This window comes from Anguilla anguilla, chromosome 11 (genome assembly GCF_013347855.1).
Source record: "Anguilla anguilla isolate fAngAng1 chromosome 11, fAngAng1.pri, whole genome shotgun sequence".
NCBI classification, from domain to species: domain Eukaryota; kingdom Metazoa; phylum Chordata; class Actinopteri; order Anguilliformes; family Anguillidae; genus Anguilla; species Anguilla anguilla.
The window spans coordinates 29,773,772-29,799,069 of record NC_049211.1 but is presented as its reverse complement, the minus strand read 5'-3'; the positions used below and the strand labels follow the sequence as shown (position 1 = coordinate 29,799,069).

Below are 25,298 nucleotides of genomic sequence, written 5' to 3'. Positions count from 1 at the left end.
CCATCTCTGGCCACAGCTCCTGAGCCGCATGCTAATCCCCCCCCTCACCCTGCTCCCAAACCCGCACCCCCACTTTCACATCCCCCATCACACAGAATTCACGCTGACTAGCCCACCGCTGGCTAACACTTAGCCCTCTCTGTGCACATTTTACCTGGGCATTTCAGAACTAAGAGACTGTGTGCAATTGCCTTCATTTAATTTCTATTTTATTTGTTAAAAGCTATGAATATCCACATTGAAACAATAATGTACCCTGTACAGCAGGGGTGTCAGACTGAATCCCAAGGGGGCTGCAGTGTCTGTGGGTTTTTGTGGTTTCTTTTCAATCATCTGCTAATTAAGGCCTTGAGAGCAAGGTGTGTGGATTCTGAAGCCAATCAAGGACTTAAATGAACCACTGGTGCCAAAAACACCTTGAAAACCAGAAGATGCTGCGGCCCTCCAGGACCGGAGCTTGACACCTGTGCTGTACAGTGTCACTCTTGGGTAGCCATAAACAAAATATTACCATACCCATATGATTATTCTTTCAAATTGTAAAGCATTTTGTATGCCATACAAGAAAAAGTCTCTAGAAATTATTATTATTATTATTATTATTATTATTATTACCAGATGTATATTCATAATTAATGGTAAATTATGAAAATACAAAGACAGGGAATGCTACTTGTGAAAATGTAGCTAATGGAAAAAACGGGCTCAAACAAAATGGCTTGTTTTTATTTTGGTCTTCATTAAGAACAGGCTCAGTCAGAGCACACACGCAGTGACGTGTCGGTGGTCCGCACTGTCAGGCAGCTTGTGGTAGTGTGTTCATTGAGGACTCTGCAGGCGCCAGCCAATAACCACTGACAAAACAGTTTCGGGAAAATCTAGGACAGAATCTGCGGTCGGAATTATGCGACTACAGCAGTCACAAAAAGGCTAGACTGCTCTTTAGTAATGTTGTCTATTGTATTCTTTGCAGCTTGTTCGTTTCTGCATGTATTTTTGATGAGTATTGGAGCCGGTAAGGAAGGCTGTGTTCACCAGATGGAGGCTACTGTCATGGCTACTGGAGGAGGTGATTTAACTGTGGTTCACCAGGGGATGAGTTTGTGTCACTGAAACAGATCCTTGCCATTTGCTCTGGTTTCACCCACCCAGACCGCAGACAGTTCGAACCCGTCTCCCTGTCTCCTGGATGCCGTTTTACAATACATCGCTCTGGGGGGCGAAAAACCTCGAACCGCTCTGGGGTACGTTCAACCGAAGAACACAGCTGTCAGTTTTTAACTTTCAATCAAATTATTTTTACGACGTTGTTTTGATGCTCGTTGTTTTCAATTATTTCTGCACAATGGGAAGTCTTTTCTGGGACCCTGATTAAAAACCGCGAAGGACGCAAATTTGCTGGCGTATCTTACGAGCGAAACGACCTTTACTGCAGCAGACAAAAATACGCCAACCGCTGAATGAGAACACGAGCACCAGGCCTTTCCATAACGCCTAATTCCACATCCAAAATCTGACCGCTTTCTTTTCTGAACGAACGTCTAAGCGCTCTTCATCTCCAGAGATGACTGGGGGAGGGAACGCAAGGCCCGTTAAAGCGAATCATTATTTTCTTCTATTTTAAAACGGCGCTCGTACAAAGAATTAGCAGCCTTTTGACGATTCGCATCCTTTTTTTTTTCTTTTTTTGAAAGCAGCGACACGGGGAGAGGAGGAGGCTGTGGGGAGGGGGGTCTTTAATCTTTTCGGCCTCGTCAGATGGGTTCGACAGGGCAAAGGGAGTCGTTAAGGCGCGCGATTAGGTGGCTTTGTAGTTTCCGAAAGCTGTTTTCTCAGTCCTGTCCCTGGCTTGCCCCCGGCCCCCCCCCCCCTCAAAATCAGCGCTTAACCTGGCTAGACATGGAGAAGCAGTGGATTAATTAGTCGGGGGGGGGGAGATGAGGCGTTAGACGGGCGCCTGCCGCGGGAGAGGGTCCTTGTTCTTCGCCGCGTTATGGACGCGCCCGCTCGCGTAGCCCGGGACGACAGCAGCCGCCGTCCAGAGAGCCGCCAGGTCGGGCTCGAGAATTCTGTGTGAGGGTTCTGTTAAGAGTGAAGCTGTTGGATTTGAGGATGTCTGGAGTGAGGTGGGGGCTGTTGGATTTGTACGTGGGGGTTGTTGGATCTTTGTGTGTTGGAGTACGTGGGGACTGTTGTATTTGTGTGTGGTGGAGTATGCGAAGGCTGTTGGGTTTGTGTGTGCAGGACTGTGTGGGGGCTGATTTGTGTGTGTTGGAGTATGTGGGGACTGTTGGATTTGTGTGTGTTGGAGTACGTGGGGACTGTTGTATTTGTGCGTGGTGGAGTGTGTGGGGATGGTTGGATTTGTGTGTGTTGGAGTGTGTGGGGCTGTTGTATTTGTGCGTGGTGGAGTGTGTGGGGATGGTTGGATTTGTGTGTGTTGGAGTATGTGGGGACTGTTGTATTTGTGCGTGGTGGAGTATGTGGGGATGGTTGGATTTGTGTGTGTTGGAGTATGTGGGACTGTTGTATTTGTGTGTGGTGGAGTGTGGGGGGCTGTTGTATCTGTGTGTGTTGGAGTGTGTGGGGACTGTTGGATTTGTGTGTGTTGGAGTATGTGGGGACTGTTGTATTTGTGTGTGTTGGAGTGTGTGGGAGCTTGTTGGATTTGTGTGTGTTGGAGTGTGTGGGAGCTTGTTGGATTTGTGTGTGTTGGAGTGTGTGGGGACTGTTGGATTTGTGTGTGGTGGAGTGTGTGGGGATGGTTGGATTTGTGTGTGTTGGAGTATGTGGGGACTTTTGGATTTGTGTGTGTGGGAGTGTGTGGGAGCTTGTTGGATTTGTGTGTGTTGGAGTGTGTGGGGATGGCTGGATTTGTGTGTGTTGGAGTGTGTGGGGACTTTTGGATTTGTGTGTGTTGGAGTGTGTGGGGACTGTTGGATTTGTGTGTGTGGGAGTGTGTGGGAGCTTGTTGGATTTGTGTGTGTTGTAGTGGAGTCTGTGTGCCTCTGGCCTTGTAGCTCAATGAAAGAACTTTTATGAGCAGCTGAAACAGATGAACTCCAGGGCTTTGAAGGAGGGGCCTTATTAAAGGCAGTGATATGTGAATTGGTGCCCTTGGTGAAGGCTGTGGACTGGCCAGTAGGCAAAAGCTGTTTTTGTTTTTGTGAAGGCTATTGGATATGGACTGAACCATGGATTAGCCTGTTATGAGTTAATGTGTGTGTGTGTGTGAGAGAGAGAGAGAGAGAGAGAGAGTGAGAGATAGAAAGAAAGATAGAGATAGAAGAGAAGAGAGGGTAAGCGTGCACAAACATCTATATGCAAATGTGATTTCAGTGCTAGTTTGTACTTGGCAGGATTATTTGTTTGTTTGCTGAACAGGTTACTCTACAGGGTTGGAGTCCTGATCTATGTGGTCACTTCTGGCACTACGATCTTTACTTCACTCTAGTGTGTTTCTTTTGCACCTCTGCACCTTGAACTAATGCACTTGTTGTACGTCGCTCTGGATAAGAGCGTCTGCTAAATGCCTGTAATGTAAATGTAATGTAAATATATGTATGGGGAGGCATGATGGATGTGTCTAAGTGTTTGCATGCATACCTGTGTGTTAAGGTGTGTGTGTATGCATGTGCATGCATGTGTGTTGTGTGCATGCATGTGCTTGTGCTTGTTTGTGCATGTGCGCATGTGTGTGTGTGTGAGTATGCATGTTTGTTGTGTGTGTGTGTGTATGTGTGTGAGTGTGTGTGTGAGTGAGTGAGTGTGTGTGTGAGAGAGAGAGATAAGAGAAGAGAGGGAAGAGAAGAGAGGGTGAGCGTGTGCAAATGTCTATATGTATGGGGAGGCATGATGGATGTGTCCAAGTGTTTACATGCATATATGTGTGTTAGGGGGTGTGTGTATGTGCGTGTGTGTGCATGTGTGTTGTGTGCATGCGTGTGCTTGTATGTGTGTGCGCGCATGTGTATGTGAGTGTTTGTTGCGGGTGTGTTTGTGTGTGTGTGTATGCATGTGCACATGTGTATGAATGTGCGTGTTCGTTGTGTGTGTGTGTGTGTGTGTGTGTGTGTGTGTGTGTGTGTGTGCGTGTGTGTGTGTGCATGTGCACGTGTGTATGAGTGTGCATGTTCGTTGTGTGTGTGTGTGTGTGCACGGGAAGCCCTAGGCTCCCCCACAGGGCAGGAGCTCACAGGGACAATCACAGGAAGTGCATTGACAGGGCCGCCATTGTCCCCCTTTATACATCCTTGCCCTCACTTCCTGCCTGGGTGGGGGGTCGGCTAGGGAGGGGCGGGGTCACAGAGGGCAGGCCCATGGGGGGGCGGGACATGAAGGGGGGGGCTAAGACTGTCTATAACAGACCGTGTACATGTCTGTCACCCCAGTGAGGGAGTTCTAATCCGCCACCCTTCTGCCGTCTGCTCCTCTTAAGAGGCTCCACTCGTGCCCCTAGGGGGGAGGTGCCTGGACAGGTAGGGGAGGTGCCTGGGCAGATTCAGAGGCGGGGTCATTTCCAAAGTAGAACTGCCCAGTGTCATTCCCGAGCCCCTTGTGATACTGTAGTTGTAAACAGCAAACTTGGAGCATCGCTGCAGGCTGCTAGCAGGGGATGTGCACACGTGTGTGTGTGTGTGTGTGTGTGTGTGTGTGTGTGTGTGTGTGTACATGCAGAACGCAGGACTGATCCGCTTCCCTGTCGCCCCCTGCAGGTCTGCCACCACCCGCGCTGCCAGGAGCTGAACAACAGGAGCCCGCTGTGCCTGTGTGAGTCATGTGACTCCCGCTGCCACCCGGACGAGACGGACAGCATGCACTACGACCGCCACCCCCGCTTCGACCTGCAGCCGCAAGGTGACCCGGGGCGGGGCTCGCGAGTCCCTGCAGCGCGCCACGCCCTCTTCAGCGTCATGCCGATCGGCCACGCCCGCTTTAGAATCCACTTCCCCTCCTTAATGGGCGCTCCACCAGGGAGACAGGTGTGAAGACTGTCTGGGCAATCAGTAGCATTAACTGTTCAGTTAATTACCTGGGGAAAAAGAAAACCAGGGCCGGATTTGGATTTGAGAGCCAGACTTGAATATCCACACCCAAAGCAAAGCCTTATCTCTGCAGCCGGGATTGAGAAGCCCATTCTTGGCGGGTCGTACCAATTTCTGGATTTCATGCCAACGTTTGATCTTGATTATTCATTTATATGCCAGCGCTGGTTCACCCTTGGAGGAGACCACCTTACACTTGTAGGTTAGACCACCAATAACACTTCTCATTTAGGGACTTCAGCTATCATTTATGAGTGTTTCAGTCAATGTAGCCAAAATTTCAGATAATAAAAATAATGAAGCTCATTAAATAATTGAATGATTGACAGCAGGAATTGGCATGCAATCCAGGAACGGAAAGACCTCCACGGAATAGGGTTCCCCACTGTTGTTTTCCACAGAAAAAAATGACAGTTGACTGAAATTGTTGGGCCACTGATAACTCCCGATTGTTCATGAGCCCTCGCTGTGCCATTGCTAGGTTTTTATTCCATGTTGCCAGAACGTTGGGAGAGAGTATTTTTGAGGTCATAGTCAGCCCGGGACCTTATGTGAATTCTGAGACAGGAAGGATTCAGTTCCAGTCCCCTGCCAAGTTATTCTAAAGGCTTTGATGTCGATGTTCTTTTAAAATTGCTTAATACTGTGACACAGAGCTGCATTGTGGGCGATCTTTGAGCGTCCTGTTCCAGAGACCGTAGGTGAAAGCCGGGTCGTTCCGCAGAAGTCTGTCGCCTGCACAAGCTCAAACACACCACCCACTTACCTTGCAGTACAAAGTGTGCTTTTCCTTCTCTTATATAATCAACAAAACCCCAGAACAGCTGCGCTCAATGGCGACGCTTGTCATTCATTTACACGACTGTTGTCTCGCCAGCGTTGAACCGTTCCATTTTTTTTTAGGATGCATCATGTGGCCGTTAGGGATGCCGTCAACAGGAAGTGTGCCGCAGCAGTTGTCGCGGTTTGCAGGAAGTGATGGCGTTTTTTTTTTCTCCCCCCCCCCCAAGGTTCCATCCTGGCCCGGAACGTGTCGACGCGGTCCTGTCCCCCCCGCACCAGCCCCCCCTCTGACCTGGAGGAAGAGGAAGAGGGGGGCAGCGACCGGGGGTCAGTCGCCCCTCTTTCATCTGTTTGCGCTTCTCTCTCTGCGGAGGCTTGTGCAAACACGCGGCGGGGATCGGTCCACACGGACGCGCGCTGCTTCTGCTCGCAGAAACGCGCTTCTCCGTGTGCGCCGTGTTCTTCCACTCTCGCAAAGTAAACTGACATTTTAAAAAACCGGAAAAGGTCTTTTACGACTGCTAAATTACTGACCGGCCCTGTCCTTCTCGTGGCATTCTGCAAACAGCGCGCATTTCATGAATATTAAGTGAAATGACTCAACGGCTTAATTTCTCAAATATCAGATAAGAAAATCCAGTATTACCCTGATGCGATGAAAATCACTGCACATTTCACTTATGGAAATGCTTTTAAATTTTTGTTTCATTTTTGATATTGTCTTGATATATATTAATACAGATGTATGCATTGACTTAACTGTAACACATTGGGGAGGTTGAGTTGCTTTGACTTGTGAGATCATAGTGTTTTACTGACAGGCTGATCTGACCAGTGTTTTTCTGACGGGCTGATCTGATCAGTGTTTTACTGACAGGCTGATCTGATCAGTGTTTTTCTGTCAGGTTGACCTGATTAGTATTTTTTGACCAGCTGACCTGATCAGTGTTTTTCTGACGGACTGATCTGATCAGTGCTTTTCTGTTGGGCTGATCTGATCAGTGTTTTTCTGACGGGCTGATCTGATCAGTGTTTATTTTACCCAGTTTATCTGATCAGTGCTTTTCTGTTGGGCTAATCTGATCAGTGTTTTTCTGACGGACTGATCTGATCAGTGTTTTTCTGATGGGCTGGTCTGATCAGTGTTTATTTTACCCAGCTGATCTGATCAGTGTTTTTCTGACGGGCTGATCTGATCAGTGTTAATTTTACCCAGCTGATCTAATCAGTGTTTTTCTGACGGGCTGCTGTTTCCTCAGGGAGCGTAAAACTGGAGGCATGAAGCTGGTGAAGAAGAAACCAAGGCGCCGCCACACAGATGTGAGTACCTTCTATGGCCAGTAGGGGGAGATGGAGAAACCTCCATAGGAGAAGCACCTGTGTTTAATCAACATTTTTCTTTTACTTCAAGATATAATTGCATGTATATGTTAGTTTTTTCTTAATGAACACAGTTTGGTTCAGTGGTCGGCAGTGAAGAAGATGCATTTCACATTTCAGTCAAGGACTAATTTTGATTGAATCCACCCTCAAATTGAGACTTCCTCCAATAGTAACTGACAGAAAAGTGGCCTAAGGGAACTTACTGCAACTATTGCATCCCTTGGACGAGACACAAACTGTTTGTTATATACATATGTATGTCATATTTGCACCATGCTCAACTAAGTAGCTGCATCAGACTTCAGCATTAGTTTTCTGTATTCATTGTTTCATAATCTAGTAGTCCTTAAGTTTGCCATTTAAATCAGAATACACGTTTTGAATGGATTCTGTTCGAACAACCGCAATAATGGTATTTTGGCGCTTGCAATATTTGTGAAGATTACAGGGTTTCTTGACTCGGATTCCCTCAAAGCCAATCACAAATGTTTGTGTACAGGCATTCTGGAAGGTTCCAATGATGGCATAGATTTAGAAGTGCTGTGAGCGCTCTGATTGGCTGTTATCTTAAGCTGTGGCAGGCAAAAGCCTGTGCGACTGCAATGTCGTGCAGTGGTTATGGACCGCGCCTTGTAAGTCAGAGGTTGCTCGTTCCAGTCCCAGTGGGGCACTGTCGTCCTACATTAAGGTGCTTAACGTAAACTTCTTTGGTATATATCCTGCTGAAAAAGTCTGGTGTTATGTAAAAATGTAAGCCTCATTAGCCCCTACGGGTATCTGGCATGCAAGAAAGTGTGGTAATAAAGCCACTCCTGAATTTGGCCTTGATTTTGTCGCCCCCTGCAGGATCCCAGCAAGGAGTGCTTCAGCCTGAAGTTCGACCTGAATGTGGACATCGACACGGAGATCGTCCCTGCCGTGAAGAAGAAGACCTTGCGGTTAGTGGCACATGGAGGGAGGGGGCATCCCCATGGAAACGGGGAGGGTTTTGTCTTTCATTTAATATCAAGACTGGTCAGAAATTATTATTTAAAATGACAGAATGCATATATACATAGTAAGGAATTATCCTACCTGACCATCAACACTGACATCTCAAAGTCAGTCAGCTACTATATGTCGATATGCAAAAACCTTTCATTTCTGTTTTTCTTGAAACATCATATGCCTGAAAGGATATTGAGTTAATTTGTTAAATATTTATATCTCTTAAAATTTTCAGCAGATTTATATGACAGCTGAATTTGAACAGGGTGACTGATGGGTGTGTTTGATGTGTTGGTGGCTTGTGTCTAAGCCTCATGCATGCACGCATGTGTGACAGACAAAAACCTGAGAGAGAGAGCGAGCTATGGGAGAGTAAAGTTGGAGGTGAATATCTTGTGTATTATAGACAGTCTTTGACAAGGAGGCTACCATGATAAGGGAGGTATATTCTGTAAGTGAAATTTGATTGGTTCTGGTAACTGTGATGCCAGCACTGAGATGTGCTTTGCTTTCCAGGGAGGTGCTGGGGCCTGTGTTCGAGCGGAAGGGGATCGAGCTTTCCCGCGTCGACCTGTTCCTGGACCAGTCCAACACGCCGCTCTCGCTGAACTTCGAGGCCTACCGCTTCGGGGGGCATTACCTCAAGGTGAAAGGTAAGGTCCAGCGTCGGCAGCTGTGCGGTGTGGTATAGCAAGAGTCTTCTGTCCCTGGGGGGACGCTAGTTTTCGGCCCCTGGCGAGAAGCTGGTCTTCACCCCTGGTAGGCCGCAAACGGGCCGCCCACCTCTTCATTTCCTGGCAAAGCACAGCGGCAGTGGTCAAGTTTTGTAATGTGCTTGGCTAGCGCCAACCGAAGAAGCTGCTCCTTGCGCCACTTCCAGCACATTAGATAAGACGCGGCTAATAAATCCAGCCTTCCAGCTCGGGTCTGAGCTCAGCTGAACAGGCTGGGGGCTGGCGAGAAGTCAGACATGCTGAGAGTGGAGTGGAGGCCAGGTAAAATCACCAGAGAGGAATTCATATTGGGAAGGACAGGGTCTGGGGAGTCAATTTCCCAGATCTGTTATCTCTTGACTGTTATAGCTACATATTATTCTATAGATCGGTATCTCCCAGTCTTGGCTTGAGGAAACCTACTCTTTGTGCTTTTCATTAGACTTTTCATTTCATAACTTCCTAGTCTTTGACCCGGATCTCTTACGGGCTGTACGTTTCCTGTTTTTGGATATTATGTTTAACGTGCTGTATGAGAACTGTTATGGGTGTTTGCAAGTTTACTCTCTTTGGTGGAATTTCTGATAAGGTTTTGCAATGTTTACCTGAAATTTGGTTGAATTATTTTTTTTTTTAATAATTTGTATAACATTAGAAGTTTGACATCCATCTCAGACCATTCAACCCTTCTGGCCTTGTCTTTTGCCAATCACTACACAATATCTACACATTTTGTTTACAGCGCTTTAAAAAAACGGAACGTTTGAAATAGTTTGAGAAGGTCGACAGCGCTAGCGACCGCGGCTAACGGGCGGTGCTCTCTCGTGTTCCTCAGCGCGGGCGGGGGACGAGCTGAAGGTGGAGCAGGGCGTCAAAGACCCACGGTCCCTCAGCCTGCCCAACATGAAGGCGGGAGGGGGCCACAACCCCTACATCCTCATCACCCCCGGCAACGAGAGGGTGGAGCACGGGTCGCTGGGCCGCCGCGAGAGCGTGGACCTGCTGGTGAGTGCCGCTCACGATGTCATCGCCGCCTTATGACATCGCTGTGACCTCATGTCTTCATTACATCATCACGGTCTCAGTGTTCAGGAATGAAAGCATTCCACTCGCACCGGTGTGTTTGTGTGTTTCAGAGCTCACTGGCACTGATTATCTCTGCAATCTTTTGTAAATAATTGTGCGCAATAAAGCGAAGCCATATTTTGTTACAACCCATCAAGCCAATTATTTAAGTGCTTGTGTGGATTGTGACATTTTGAGCATGTAATGACCTACAAAAAGAAAAACCTCACATCTGCAGGACTCTCACAGTTGGTGCTGGTGACCTCTGAAACACGGGAATCCATCTGTCTGTTATTTTGTCTCCGGTTGACTGCATTACATTCTGTCATCCGCCCGCCCACCCGTCCCTTTCATTTGGGGGCAGGCGTGTGAGCGCAGCGGTGATGTCATCGGGCGAGTAAATGGAAACAAAGTCCACATCTACACTGGTGAGCCTCCATTTTATCTGCTGACGCTGGGCAGGATCAGGGCAGTCAGGACCCGAGCCGTGTGGCTGTTCACCTCGAGCTCAGCGTCGCACTGAACTTTGCTCTGCACCGTGATTTCTTTATGCTGCCCGGTGGCTTCTGAGCCCCTCAGCCACAACGCTACTCATCTCCATTCAGCAGGACACATTACGCACTGGCCAAAAAATGACTTTAAATGGAAAGTTGGGGCAAGGTTACATTTTGAAGCTCCCGCAAGTGATTTCAGTAGATATTCGTCGTGGAAAGTTGCACACTTCGATAAAAAGGACCAGATCTCAAGAAAATTTCCAATTCATGTTGTGAAAGCACAACTCATGTTGTTTGAACTTGCTTAACCCGGGCAGGGTCCGTATTAATTTAGTCTGTCAGAATAGGAGCGCTCATTCTGGAATCTGGTTTTCCTAAAGGTCAGTGTCATCACCTTCATGGTCTAAAATGGCTGAAATGGTTCTAGATCAGAGCTCCTGCTGAGACAGTTTTAGCGGTCTGGTTGGGTCTGTCCCGCAGGGAGAGGCCGCGTGCGCCTTTGCTAGGCCCCGACGCTCGTGCGTTCACGTTGGGACAGGTAACAGAGGAGCCATTCAGGGATTTCGGCCCTCCCTCTTCCCACGCCCTGTCCCGGGGCTGCGGAGGGGATGCAAACACATTTCGCTCCTCGCAGAAACGCCAGCCCGCTCACCGCCAGCGAGGCGCTTCTGCTCCTGATGCGCGGCGAGTCTCTGACAGGCAGCCGGAGAGACCAACGCGGCCTCGCACTGGGAAATGTGCACGTGAGCAGCGTGGTCTTAGTCAGTGCTAGTGTTTGTGTTTGCTGTTTCATTTTAGCATGCTTTTGAAGGTTAAAATCAGGGGTTGAAGGTTTATCCTAGTAAAAGTTAAAATCAGGGTTTAAGGTTTACCCCAGTGAAAGTTAAAATCAGGGGTTGAAGGTTTACCTCACTGAAAGTTAAACTCAGGGGTATAAGGTCTACCCCAGTGAAAGCTAAAATCAGGGGTTGAAGGTTTACCTCACTGAAAGTTAAACTCAGGAGTATAAGGTTTACCCCAGTGAAAGTTAAAATCAGGGGTTGAAGGTTTACCCCAGGGAAAGTTAAAATCAGGGGTTTTAGAGGTTTCAGACCGCTGGTTTCAGGAGTGTTTGCATGTGTGTGTGTGTGTGTGTGTGTGTATGCACACATGTATGTATGTGTGTGTATACGCACTTGTGTGTTTCGTGTGTGTCCATACATATGGGGGTGTGCGCACACGCACGTTCTATCTGTACACACGTTTTAACCCTCTACATGGCGCCATTTGACACTCGGACGTAGTGAAAAAGCAGCCTCCGTCACCACAACTACCGATTGTCCCATCGCCCTCCTCCCCACGGATGTCCTTTCTCTTCCTCTGTGGTTTCACAGCTCGTGAAAATCACGCTCTGAGATCAGCTGTGGACGAAATGGCATCAGTGGGTTACGTAAGTACCCCTGAGTCATCCCTGGCCCCGACTCAGGGTTCCTGCTTTTTTTTTTACGGCGGCAGTAAACGGTCACGAGACGCGCTTTTTATGTGCGTGCCGCGAGCGTGAGATCTCTCTCGCTGTGAGCCCTTAAGAGCGGGCGAGATTACCGTAAGCCCCGCTCGTTTACGCGGCTCATTGGCCCCCTCGCCCGTCCCCGTCCAGACCACGCCCCTTTCAGAGCGCCTTTCCAACTTTAGACAAAAGCGACTCATCTAGACAAAAAGTCTCTTATGCAAAGCAGCTTTCACAGCTTTTTTTTTTTTGCTTTTTTTCTGAATATATTATCAGTTTAAACGGTTGGTTATTTACTGGAGCGATTCAGGCTAAGCGCCCTGCTCAATGGCACAATGACTGTTCCCCACCTGGGAATCAAACCTGTAGCCCCTGGGTTACAAGCCCGGTTCCCTAACCGTTGTGTCACACGGCTTCCGATGACATAACTGGAAAAGTGTGCTGCTGATGTGGTGTCATCGCCCGCGGTAACACACACGTTAAGGAGAGACGGGATAAACGGTTAGCGTAGCCTGCCAGTTGACCGCCGAAGCGGAAAAGGGTGCTAATGTGTGCGTGCTGGAGAGGCTTATGTAAGAGGCTGACAGGTATGGGGTGTGTAGAGGCAGGGAAAGATAAGGGACAGTGCTGGTGCATTCTGGGAAGTCTTTGAGGAGGATGGCTGAGCTCAGTATCATCGGTTCAAAGGGCTATGTGACAGTCACCAGATACAGGAACAGCGGTGACAGAGCCGGGAAGAGGAGGAGTGTGACAAACCAGGTAGAGGAGTGTGTGACAGACCAGGTAGAGGAGTGTGTGACACCAGGTAGAGGAGTGTGTGACAGAACCAGGTACAGGAGGAGTGTGTGACAGACCAGGTAGAGGAGTGTGTGACTGAACCAGGTAGAGGAGTGTGTGACAGACCAGGTAGAGGAGTGTGTGACAGAACCAGGTACAGGAGGAGTGTGTGAGAGAGCCAGGGAGAGGACGAGTATATGAGAGAGAGAGTGCGCTGCGGGTCAGGTGGGGATGGATCGCCGTTTGGGGCGGAGCGTCTGGAGGGGTGACTTATCGGCAGCTTGTCGCCCACCCGGACCACGGCGCGACCAAGTAGCCCACCTGTGACCAACTGCCGCTGAGGAAGGAACGCCAAGGAAAAAAAGGACAAAAAATGCCTTAAAACTGAGGTCAGACCTCGTCTCATGAATTATTAGTTCAAAGGTGGGCTTTTGTCGTGACTGGCAGCTTGGAAACTTAATACGTGAACTAGCAGTAAGTGCGACCTGCAGTGTAGATCTGGGGAGATTTGTCATGAAGTGGAACCCGGGTCTTTTGAACTATTTTGCTGCATTTAAGGAATTCTGAAGCGGTCTGCTCTGTTACCCGAGCCCAGCCCCCCCGAGCGGCCGGCGGACATGGTTCAGATTTACAGCCCCCACCTGGAGAGAGGCTTCCACGCTTCGCTGGCCACGAGGAAATCTCTCACGCTTTCCAACTCGTAGGCTCGTTTCCCACTGCTGGGTTTTCCATTGACAGTGGCACCCTCTGGTGGTTGTTGTCTGCACTGCGTATCTGCAACAGAGGGGATCCCTTTCACTGCGCAAGATCACTCTTTTTTGAAGGCATTTTTTTCAGGCAGGCATTTTATTTTTGTCAGCGGCCTCGACCAAATCCGTGCCTGGCCTACCCTCATTTCCTTAAAGACTCACCTGAGCTTTTGATAGGGTGTTTATTTCATGGGCCAGAACAGCACAGCTAGTAGGCACTACCTCGGCGAACCGAAGCAAACTTCCGCCACCTTTTTGTGACCAGTTCATTCCTTCTTGGGTCGTTACGAGAAAACTCCCGGCCTTGCCCGCTGACGGGAGTCCTGTAAGATCGAGCGCGAGCTCCGGTCGTCACCAAGGTGACGAGATGCCGCACTTCCGCCACAGGACGTGGCACGTGCCCAGCGACCCCGGCACGCCCACCGAGCCTCCGCCCGAGGTTCTGACGCGCTTCAGCTCCCTGGGCGACCTCGCCCTGCTGCCAGCCCGCGCGGGTGCCCCCGAGGGCCCGGAGCCGGGGGCCGAACCCGGGACCCCCCCTCCGTATCGCTCGCGGCCCGTCAGTACCCTGTCCCCCCCCAGCACCCCCTCTGACCAGGACAGCGCGGAGGAACAGGGAGGCAAGGTACCGCCCCATTTCATATTGTTGAAATCAATATGAACAAATACGAATGGACTTGCCTCTTTGTGGTTTATGCTTTTTGGAGAACTCTAGTTGTCTTTAAGGGTATACGTGATTGAAACTTGGCCCAGTGGCTGTTTGCTTTTGACAGGAACCGATTTTGGTTATCGTTTCTTCTCACTGTTCCTCCAACACAAGGCTCAACTTCCTTTCTTCTTTTCTGTACAGCTTTATCATCCCTGGCTGCAGTAATGAGCCACTACAACCAAGACTGTCAATAATGCTTTTACATCCTCTAGTGGTTTTATTAAATTCACTTGCATTAAAACAAGGTCTTGTGTCATGCCTTAACCAGTCTGGTGCCAGCTCAGCAGAACAAAGAAAGGAGAAAGGCTTTTATTATGTCACATTCTGTGACGCTGTGACATCACGCTACATTAAATGACACATTACATTACAGCTGTTTGGCAGATGTTTTTATTCCAAAGCAGCTAATTCTGTGTTGCTTTACAGACTTTGTGTTCCCTGTAATGTAATGGGCGGCTGCATTAAGTGCTGCTATCAAACGCTGAGGCATCTCCCCAGTTACATTATCCCCACTAGTGAGATCCCACAATTGAAAAGCCATTAATATAACTATAAATGTTGAAATGATCATTTGGACCATTAGTTGGTGAGACAGTTTTTTGGCTTGTTTTTGGATTTTATCTTCTAATGGATTGAACCACTGTGATGAATAAAGAAAGAATTTTGTTCTGCATGGTTGTGGGCACAGTGATTTATGTAGTTACGCAGGTACCGGTGTGTACATTCATTTGCAGTATACAGCCATTAGCATTAGCACTGTGCCTTACCGAGTTGCATTGCATTATTACATTATTGAAATACATTGATTTTTTTGGAAGTTATGCTATCAACAGCATTGCCAGCTATTGTACTGTCAGAGGTTTTGGGTTAAATATCCATTCAATTAATTGTTAAATAGCCAGTCTTTAGGTGGCTTGTGAATGGAAGAAAGACATAATGTCATATGAAATTATAAAAAGGGATGTGCAATGTTTGAATTAGGATTGTCCCGGATCACCACAGCGTCGTAAGAACGCACGTTGGGTATGTACACCCGGGCCATGCCTCGTCAGTGAGTCAGCCTGACATTGTTACTTGAGCTCACGCACTTGCACAGGGTATGTCTTGGGCCTTCGGGGGCGATCCAGGACAGTTGTGAAAGACTGGGTGGAAGAAAGCTCAAATGGAAGAGCACTGCTTCATCCTCTCATTGCCTCTTATAGCGGCCCTCGCTACGACACTTGCGAGGCGGTTCGCGCTTGCGTTGCATTAAGAATTTCAGATGGCACATTTTAGACCGCAGCGAGAACACAAAATGGACTTTGTGCGTGGCTCAAAGCGTCCGGGTTTGCGTGCTTACTGTGTTTTGTGGCCTTGCTCGCTGAGGTGCGTTTACTTAGTTGGAGGTTCGGGTGGCCTCTTTCCTGTTTTCAGCAATGTAAGGCACACCATGACCCAAACCCGGTCTTTTTATTGGACGACTAGAGCTCTTATGTCATCCAGATGTATATGATATTCCCCAGAGAGAGATATCGTATTAGGAAACCTCTGTTCTCTGTGGAACTGAAGTCATTTGAGGGAGCAAGGGGTTCTGGGATGGACATGTCCTCCCTGGGAGCAGGTCGAAGTGGGTGGGGGAGGGTGGGCTAGATGGTTCAGAAGTTCTTTTGGGAACGTACACTATCCTGTCTAACAGGTGCTGTGTGTGTCTCAATGTTTATGCGTACGTGGGGTACCTGCATTTGAATGTAGCAGTGGTGGGTGTAGCATTTGAAAAATATGTTGGCATCCAGTGAAGCTCCAAGCGATTGGGCGATTCTCTTAGTCCCTCCAGGATTTCGCAGAGTTTTTTTGTGAATGCTGCGATCAAAAATGCTTCATTTTGCAGCAGCTTTTCTCAAAAATTGCGATGCAATTTGCGAAGTTTTATGTCATTTTTTTGCGGTTAAGTTGCGGGAATTGCGAATGTTGCGGAGTTTGGTTGAATTTGCATTAATTATTGCGATCGCAAGATCGCGATTTCCTGGAGGGACTAGTCTCTGTTTCTAAACACACCCACACAGAATTATGAATATGAATGAGGTACCTCCCACTCTGAGCTGTTTATCATGCAAGCCAAATGACATCCTATATTTATTATGTCTTTTTATTTTTTCTTACATTTTGTAGGCCTTTATTGCTTTTTTTATTGTCTTCTGCAACTTTTTACAGTTTTTTCACAAAATCTTTACACGACCTCTGTAAGCAGCATCGAAATACCAATGTGTTTAGAAGCACCCATTAGTAATTCCATTTGTGCGCAAGTTGAAATGAAATCAAACAAGACGTATTTATTTTGGCCATTTCACTAAATATTTGTCACAATATGCTTCATAGAATACTCTGGCCTCAAACTCTCCTACAAAAGCAACCCAGACTTGTCAGTGGCAAGGGAAAACTCCATAAGTGGACAAAATCTGGAAGATTTTGATAGATATGGGGTGAAGAATCCATGTGCTGCTCTGTTCTGTTCTACATTATTATGGGTAACTGTTTATACAGTATAGGTATGCTTTTGACAGTGTTGCTCTCCCTTGTCTGGGAGTGTTTAGGTATTCGTTGGCGGTCGAGTATTGAGTTGCCCTGTTGAGTCCAGGGTCATGTGAGTCGGCCTCTTAGTCCATCGTTCGAACCCTCTCCTCCCTCATCGCTCCATCCTTGCAGATGAGAAACTCTGAGAGGCTGAGAGGGAGAAGTGGAAATGGTCATTATCTTTTTTTCTGTTCTGCCTGTCTGGCTCTTACCCCCGCCCCCGCCCCCCCCCCCACACTCACACACACACCCCACCTCACACCTTGCCTGCGGTCAAGGCTTTGCCGTTGACAGAGGTGATTCATGACCTGGTGTGTGTTTACTATCTAAATCCACTGAGAAAGCACACACACTGACGCGCACACGTACACATGCACGTCACACACACACGTACACACACACACACACCATCACACACACACACAGATCGGGGGAGAGGTGGAATTCCCTGCAGCTCTGTTCAGGGAGTGAATGTGGATGTTGCACTGCAGAAATGCGCTTTTTCACAGGTTCCTTTGGTCTTTGTTGAGCTGGTTAATCAGGAGCTTATAAAGCTTCTGAATTTGAGAACAACAGACAGATTTGATAAATTATAGCATCTTTGCTTCTGTAAGTCATTACAGCAAAAAATATTGGCTCCATATGGCTAAAAATGAGCGCAAGGGCTACCTGGCCTGAGATGTTAATGTATTCGACCACCTTAATCCAGCGGAAGCAAGGTGTGTTTATGTGGACCTGTGTTTTTGTTTGGTGTGTTTTTTTTATCTCCGCCAGGCGAGAGCCTGGAGGCGATTATGCATTTGGTCGCGCGCGCGCGTGTGTGTGTGTGTGTGTGTGTGTGTGTGTGCGCGTGTGTGTTTGTGTGTCGCATACTACTGGGTCTATCAACCTAATGCTTGTTGTGCATGCTGGCAGCAGGCCAAGGGCCTGAATTCTCGAATATTTTACAAATCGGTCGACGACAAGTATTTTATTTGAATTAATTTCCATCATTGTCCATTGAAATACACTGAGCGCTAACTCCTCACTCCTCCTAACCGGCCGGTAGGGGCTGCAAGTGATCAACAACTGCTTCCGTTTGGAATGAAAGACCAGCGATGTAAAATGTCGATTTCAACGTTAAAATGTCACCACCTTTAGCGTTACTTCACTGAATCTGAGTTTTTGGGATTTTCAGTGGCACATGGTAAAAACTTGTAATATTGTATTTGTCTGGTTGCATTGATTGTGTAGCCTCTATTGTTGCATCAGCAAAGCTGACACGCCTGGCGGAGATCTGAACTCTACTGGGTGCACTCTTCTAGTTATCTGTGTGTTTGGTGATTGGTAACTGCCCTGCACGGTGTGTCAGTGCAGGTCCTACCGCTGTCCCTTCAGGCTACATGCTTTATGTTGGGGGAGATGGGTGAGGGGTGTACCACTGGCTGGTTCCAGTAGGTGCGTGCTTGTGTATGCATGTGAGTGTGTGTGTGCGCGTGTGGGCATTGCGTAGCCTTTTTTGTTGCTGGAAGATTCTGGTTCCAAAACTGATCCCAACAACACCCTCTCGACCGTCCTGTGCTGAAAAAGCCATGATCAGAAGAACAGGCAGAAAACTATGTCTCTCGTGGACATTTTGAAAGCGGTCTTAGAGCTGAGAAACCGCTTTGGCCCTTTAGATGCTGAAGCTATTTCTGAAGCCCATACTGAGATGAAAGGTGTCATTTCTAAAAATGGCAGAAGTGTTTATATGATACAGACGGAAGTTCCAATCTGTACAATATCCCCATCAAGCAAAGCGTTAAATACCTTGGTATGTCTGTACAAATGAGATACTTAGGCAGCAGTTAAATTTTCCTCCTAAGCTTAAAAAGTCTCGTTCAGTCATAAAATATGTGGCTCCAAAATGATATTTAAAGAGTGGGATGTGTTCTGTTGACAAAGGCTGAGGGTGTGTCAAGGTTTGTCTTCCCTGCTTTATTTTATTTTATTTTTTTATTAACATGAGTCTACATGCAAGGAAATTAACAGTTCATTTGCCAAATTTATCTGGAAAGATGGACATAGTTATCTTACATAAATACTGTACATAAGTACTGTACATAAAGCTAAATTCTCTAAATCCCTCCCCCAACAAGAAAACATTTTTAATTGAAGGTATTATATGTTCTTTTAAACTGGTAAATAATAAAAAAAGAAGCCTAACTTTTGCGGGAAGTGTTGATTTGTAAAATGAACAATGTGTCTTGTTAGGCTATAAGTTGACCAGGGCAGCTCTAGTAGGGCAGAAATGTGATGAACTGACTTGTTGCTAAGGTGGCATCCTATGACAGTGCCGCCTTGAAAGTCACTGAGCTCTTCAGTACGACCCGTTCTACTGCCAATGTTTGTCTATGGAGATCGTGCGGCTGTATGATTGATTTTGCTAGCAATGGGTGTGGCTGAAGTAGTCGAACCCACTAATTAGAAGGGGTGTCCGTACTTTTGGCCATGTTGTGTATGCCAGTTACATAAATTTATGCGCAGCTTTTGAATGTTAATCGCATTCAAGTAGGCCTACTGTTTTAAGCTGAATTTTGACACCAGCTGTTCATGTAGTTGCAATATCTCCCTTCAACAGAATCTCTGCTTGAAACCTCTTGGTTTAACATTGGCTGTTTGAAGTTTAAAAAGGAGGTCTTTTTTTTGGTGTAGGAATGTTTTCCTTGATGGGTTAACTTTCATTCACCATCACGATTTTTGTTGAGTGTGATCTCTAAATCTGACGTAACATGCGGTACCATATTTTTACTGCAACATTAGAGTGCGATTCCAAATGCTTTATTTGTGTGTCTGTGTGTGTGTGTGTGAGAGAGAGAGAATTTTTGTGTGTGTCTGTGAGTGTGTGTGTGTGTGTGTGAGAGAGAGAGTTTGTGTGTGCGTGTGTGTGTGTGTGTGTGTGTGTGTGTGTGTGTGTGAGATAGAGAGGTTGTGTGTGTGTGTGTGTGAGAGTGAGAGAGAGAGAGTTTGTGAGTGTGTGTCTGTGTGTATGTGTGTATGTGAGTGTGTGTGTGTGTGTATGTGTGTGTGTGTGAGAGAGAGAGATAGTTTGTGTGTGTGTGTGTGTGTGTGTGTGTGTGTGTGTGTGTGTGTCGGTGTGTGTCTGTGTGTGAGATAGAGAGGTTGTGTGTGTGTGTGTGCATGCGCGCGCTTTGGTTTGGCATGAGAGGGGAGGGGACTCAGTAGTGAGGGGCGTGGTTGAAGTGGAGAGAGCACCTGCACACACGGGCGCGTTTGTCGCGCTCACACACCCTCTTACCGCCAGAGCGAGCGCGCTGCTTCACTGCAGCTCAAACGTCCTCAGGCCGACAGACCCTGGGGGGCCGTGCACCACCCCCGCCATTTCTTTTTTTCGGAGGGGGTAATACTTTTTGTGGGAGGCCATCATGGTGCGTTTTGGACGCCTGTCGTCCTGCCACAGCTGGGACCTACTCCACTTGATCCCGGAGGACGCTGCGGACGGTGTTGGGGTCCCAGCACAGGTGTCCCCTCCCGCACACTTCCAGGTGAGAAGCAAACTTCTGAAGCCCTCATGAGTCTGTTCTGGTGCAGCTGAGGTTTTATCACTACCCGATTGCTGCAGTACTAATATGTGGTTCCAGCTGTGGTTTTCTGGAGTCTAAATTGCAAATTTAGAGGAACAGTAACAAACATTAACAGGTACAGCCTGACCTATATCAAAATATTGCTCAAAATACTTCACTTCATAAATTTTCAAGAAAAATATTTTTATGCTTTGGTTAGACATGTTTTGAAATTTTACCAGTTACAGTATTTTAGATACTACCTTATTGGACCTAGGTGTGGTTACAACTGTGAAGTAACCTTGGCACATAACATGTTCATTTCTGAAACAAAGCAAAAACTTAGCGATAGTTGCAAATGTAATTATTCACTTTCGTTTCAGTTTTGGCGAATCCTGTTTACGTGTGGTGTAGTGCATTTTGAGTACCTGCCTCTGGCAGTTGTGCCTGGTGGCTGGATTCTAATAATAGCCTCTTACCAGGAAATCTGTGTGGGTGATGGTCAGCGAAGGGTCCACTTTCTGTTTCCTCTGTAAACGTCGGTGGCGCGAGATAGCGGCCGGCCCTGCGCGCCAGCGCCGCTGCTCTGCCTCCGGGCTTTCGGCCTGACGTTCGCTCGGGATTCTGGGTCACGGTGGGGAATGCAGGCTAATCGGCGGGCGATAACGGGCCGTTTGACGGCCGATTTGTCAGCGGCTCCGCGTTTTTTGGCTTCCTGAATGGCCCCCTTTGTCCGTTCCGCTGGGACCGTGACGAGCCGGGGCCGTTAAGAGAGGGTGCTTGAGTGGCAGATCTGTGCCACTGGGTTAATGTGTCCCTCGGCATAGAGACCTGTCAGCCGGGGGTGCCAAGGTTGGCATAGCACACTGCTTGTGCGTGTGTCTATGTGTGTGTGTGTGTGTGTTTGAGTGTTTGTGTGAATTTTGTGTGTAGGCTATGTGTGACCATGTCTGTGTGTGTCTTTTTATGTTTGCTTTAGTGTGTGTGTGTGCGCATTTAGGTGTGCATGTTGTGTTTTTTTGCCTGTGTGCATGTCTGAGTGTGCGCGTGTGTGATTCTGCGAGAGTTCGTGTATTGTGTGTGTTTACATCAGTGCAGACATGCATTCACACATGTGCCTTAAATTTAGCCGCAGACTGTTTCCCCAACATCAGTCCGCTGGCCTTATCATACAGGACCCTTATTTTTTGAGGAACAACAGCATGGTCTGCCTGAAGGGAGGTTACAGTCATTTCAATTCAGTTCATTCGCATAGCACTTTTTTTTACAAAGGGCATTGTCGCAAAGAAGCTTTACAGTAGGCCTTGGTACCTGCCCAGTACCGTCCTGTCGCAAATGAGCATCAGTGGGTGATGAGAGGCCAAAAGGCTTTAATTCACCTAGGGTGACACCAGATCGTAAGCATTGGTCAACAAGTAAAGATGGCCCTGATGATTCCTTGTTCGTTGTGTTTTGTCTAAAATGGCACACTCGATGGCAAGATAAGTGGAAGCATCTGGACATGCTGTGACTTTGTGTAAACAGACAGAAGTGAGTTGTTTTATTAGTAAACTAGGGTGAGTAACACATGATAGAGCACGTAGTGGTGGTCAAAATCACTGGGTGCGAAGGCAGAAGCTTGTGGCTGCCGTGCTGGTCTCTGTTACCACTATATTTTGTGTTTGCGTGTGCGTGTGTGTATGTGTGTGCACGCATGTGTCTTTGCGTGTGTGTTAGTTTTGGTTTCAGTGGAAAAGAATACGGAATTTCTGGTGATTGAGTTAGGAAACAAAGGCATTTAGAAGAAAAGGAAAGGCGTTTGGGCCAGGAATGGTGGTCAGGGGGTTTGTCCGAGCAAATCAGCAGCAGCAGCAGCAGCAGCCCTGCTTGGCAGCTGCAGAACCAGGATGTCTGCTGAGCAAGACTTCTGCAAGCGGTTCCTCTGGCCCCGCCCCCTCTTCTTCCTGGCCCCGCCTCCCCTTTCCTCCCCTCACAAAGGCCAGGATCCCCCTGTTGCCATGACATCAGGACAGTCCCCTCTAGCAATGCGAGCAGGCTGGCCGGCTTCACCCCGCTGCTCTGCGTCATCGGTAACGGACCCACCGGCGGAGCGGAGCGACTCTGCGGTTCTGGACACCGCGGTTACAGCCGCCTCAAACCGGGAGAGAGGAGGGACGGACGCCCACATCCACAGGCTCTCATTCTCTCGCTGTTTCTCTCTCTCTCTCTGCAAAACCGCAGAACCTATCCACCCCTCTACCAGCGTCTTTTCGAAGGCTTTGACTGCTCTCAGTTGAGTTATAGCACACACACACACATACACGTGAGTGTGTGTGTGTGCGTGTGTGAGAAAGGAGAGGAGACCAAGGAGCATTGCAGCCGCGGGTGCAGCATGATCCAAGCTCACTCATCTGGCCGTAAAAAACTACGATGGTCTTCATCACCTTAGACATGCCGTTTGCTTCTGCGGTAAGTCCAGCCTCACACTGTTTCACACTGCGGACGTGTCTGTTTACATTCCTGGAGGAAGCGTATTAGTTGTCGATAGCCAGTAGCACACATTTTCTCGCATGCTATCTTTAGAAGGCATTGTTGCAATTTGTGACAGTTGTATTGTAACATAAGCGTTATGAACTGTTCAGTATTTCCGATGGTAAATGCAGACGCACTTTCTGGTTGTGTCAGCATGGCTTGTTGTTATATAAATGTGGTGATTTCAGATTGAGCTGCATTTGTATTCATTTAAAATTGTTGTTTTTGTGCAAATTAGCGGCAGAAGATTCCTTTGCAGGGTGTTGTGTGAATCGTTCATCGAAGCCACATGCGGGCGGGTCTTCCGCGACGTCTCTCTGTCCCAAGCGAGCGAACGCTGGCGTTCACGGCGGGTCGGAACGCTGTCCCACTCTGCCGTGTCTTCAGTGCCGCGGTGCTAAGTCGGCCGCTGTCGCTGTGTTCGTTACCAGAGCCAGGGCACTTCCTGTTTTCTGTGTCCTTCCCTGATTGGTCTGGAATTCCCAATAAATTCTCCAATCAGAGAGACTGCTGCATCGTATGGATGCTGCAAAGGGACTGTCAAAAATCACCACAAACCTGAAAAGGCTGCTTGCCTTTTTCATCAAAGCAACAATTTAAACGAATCGAATTGATGTTTGCCAGCTTTTCACTTCAGGTATATCCGTATGTACAGTTTAGCTTGTTGTCCGGGCTAACATTGACGGCCAGGGCTTTTAAGGGTTGCAGTTCACAGTTTTTGTGTTCGAAACTAGCGCTCCCATCTTGTCTGCAGCATTCGTCTCTGAGTTGTGACGCTAAGAAACTAATCACAGGGTTTGTAGAACCCTCTCAATTCATCAGTTTCATTTTTATATTGCGCTCTTCAAACCAAGGTGTCCCAGGACGTAGAATAGTGAGACCAATTGGCAAGATAAGGTACATTTTTGTCTTGTTGTTTTATTTATTTATTTTTTTAATAAGCATGTGAGTTAGCGGTGCATGTGAGTTAGCGGTGGCCCTGCAGTGTTGAGGGCCACCACTACCACGAAAACGACTGTGTTTCAGCACACTTCACCAAAGTGGATCCACTTGGGGCTTTTAGTTTCGTTGGCCGCGGGCCTAATTGCTGTCCCTCAACGCTATCAGGAGACTGAAGGTGACCTGTTTCGTTCTCGTAGGTCTAGCTTTCGTTTCGCACGTGTATCCCACCCTGACCTTGGAGTCACACGCTCGTCGTACCGTTTCCTCTTTCCCCTGCCCTGTCCAGTGGGCAGCAGAGCTCCACCTAGCAGCTGCTAGAGAAAGAGCTGGAGAACCCGCTGAGGACCCTAGATTTGGGCAAAACTTGGCCTGCTTGCGCCAAACGCCGTTCACGCCAACTGACGAAAGTCTGCGGTCAGTCGGTGTGCGGGCAGTTACGTTGAGAGAGCTTCAAGTTCACAGTATGAACATTTTGGAGGGAAGTCTTCTACTGTGTTGGCAGGCTGCGTGTGCTACTGCTATGTCCTCAAATTAGGGTCAGTGGGCTGGACTTTCCGCGCTAACAGCGTCGCCAACAAACAACCGCCACTGACAAAAACAACTGTTTCCTGTTTCCTTTGCTGCTAAATAGGAAGTGGGGGCTTTTTTTTAATCGGTGCGCTAATCTGCTAAAATTGGATTTAGTTCAAGTGGTGATAATTGTGTCGCAGTGGTTTTGTGACTGGGCGACAACATCGAGAGCTGTGGTGGCCAGGACTTGGGGACTTTCCTGTCGTTCCCCACACTGTAACGGACATCCGTCCGTTCCTCCTCTCCCCTTCTAATATGGAGAGGCGGCCTTGATCGGCGATGATGTCACCCCTTGCACTGCGGCCTCATTTCGGCCACCCGTTTGTCGAGTTCTTCCTTTTTCTGATGACTACATCATCTCATGTTCGTGAAGTCTGGTCTTTGTTCCGGAAGTGGCTTCATTTCCATCTCTTCCCTCGCTTTTTCCTCTCTTTCTGTTGTACTTTCTTCCTCAGGGACAGACTTGTCGCTTAATGAGAGGTTCTTCTGCCTCTGCTGATGTCATTCGCCACTCGTTTTCTGCAGCTCTTTCTCTCGCCCTTTCTGTCCTCTGTTTCTCCGTCTCCTCTCTTTTCTTCTCTCCCCATCTTACTCTCTCCATTTCTCTCTCTCTTACTCCATATTTTTCTTTCTCATCGTCTCTCCCTCTTTCTTCATCTGAAGACCAGGCATGTTGTTTCTTATGTAAAATTAAACTCAGTAACCTCTCTCTCTCTCTTTCTCTCTCAGGGTCAGGCACGTCGTCGGAAAAACATTAGCGAGTTTTTGGGGGAGGCCAGCATCCCGTCCCCGGACTCGCTGGCCCAGTTGGGCAGCTCCTTCCCCGGTGTGGGGGGCGGGGCCGGGCCGGACAGCTGGAAGAACCGGGCCGCCAGTCGCTTCAGCGGCCTCTTCGGCTCCGCCTCCGGAACCAGCCCCTTCGGCAAGGTAAGCTCCTCCCCCCACACACCCATCCCCACAGATTAGTCAGCAAATTATGATTTTCTGAGCCT

At 48.1% G+C, this 25,298-nt stretch overlaps 1 protein-coding gene across 4 annotated transcripts in view; it reads left to right on the top strand.

Annotated features, from left to right (window-relative positions):
• The window catches only part of plekhg5b (pleckstrin homology domain containing, family G (with RhoGef domain) member 5b), an 81,090-nt gene that overhangs the window by 44,233 nt on the left and 11,559 nt on the right, over positions 1-25,298 (top strand). For all 4 annotated transcript variants that reach the window (XM_035382668.1, XM_035382667.1, XM_035382671.1 and 1 more), the window contains 7 exons: positions 4,716-4,857; positions 6,056-6,155; positions 7,088-7,148; positions 8,058-8,149; positions 8,715-8,851; positions 9,747-9,916; positions 25,036-25,233. In XM_035382668.1, coding sequence (XP_035238559.1) covers positions 4,716-4,857; positions 6,056-6,155; positions 7,088-7,148; positions 8,058-8,149; positions 8,715-8,851; positions 9,747-9,916; positions 25,036-25,233 — 900 coding nt within the window. The remainder of the gene's footprint in view (positions 1-4,715; positions 4,858-6,055; positions 6,156-7,087; positions 7,149-8,057; positions 8,150-8,714; positions 8,852-9,746; positions 9,917-25,035; positions 25,234-25,298) is intronic.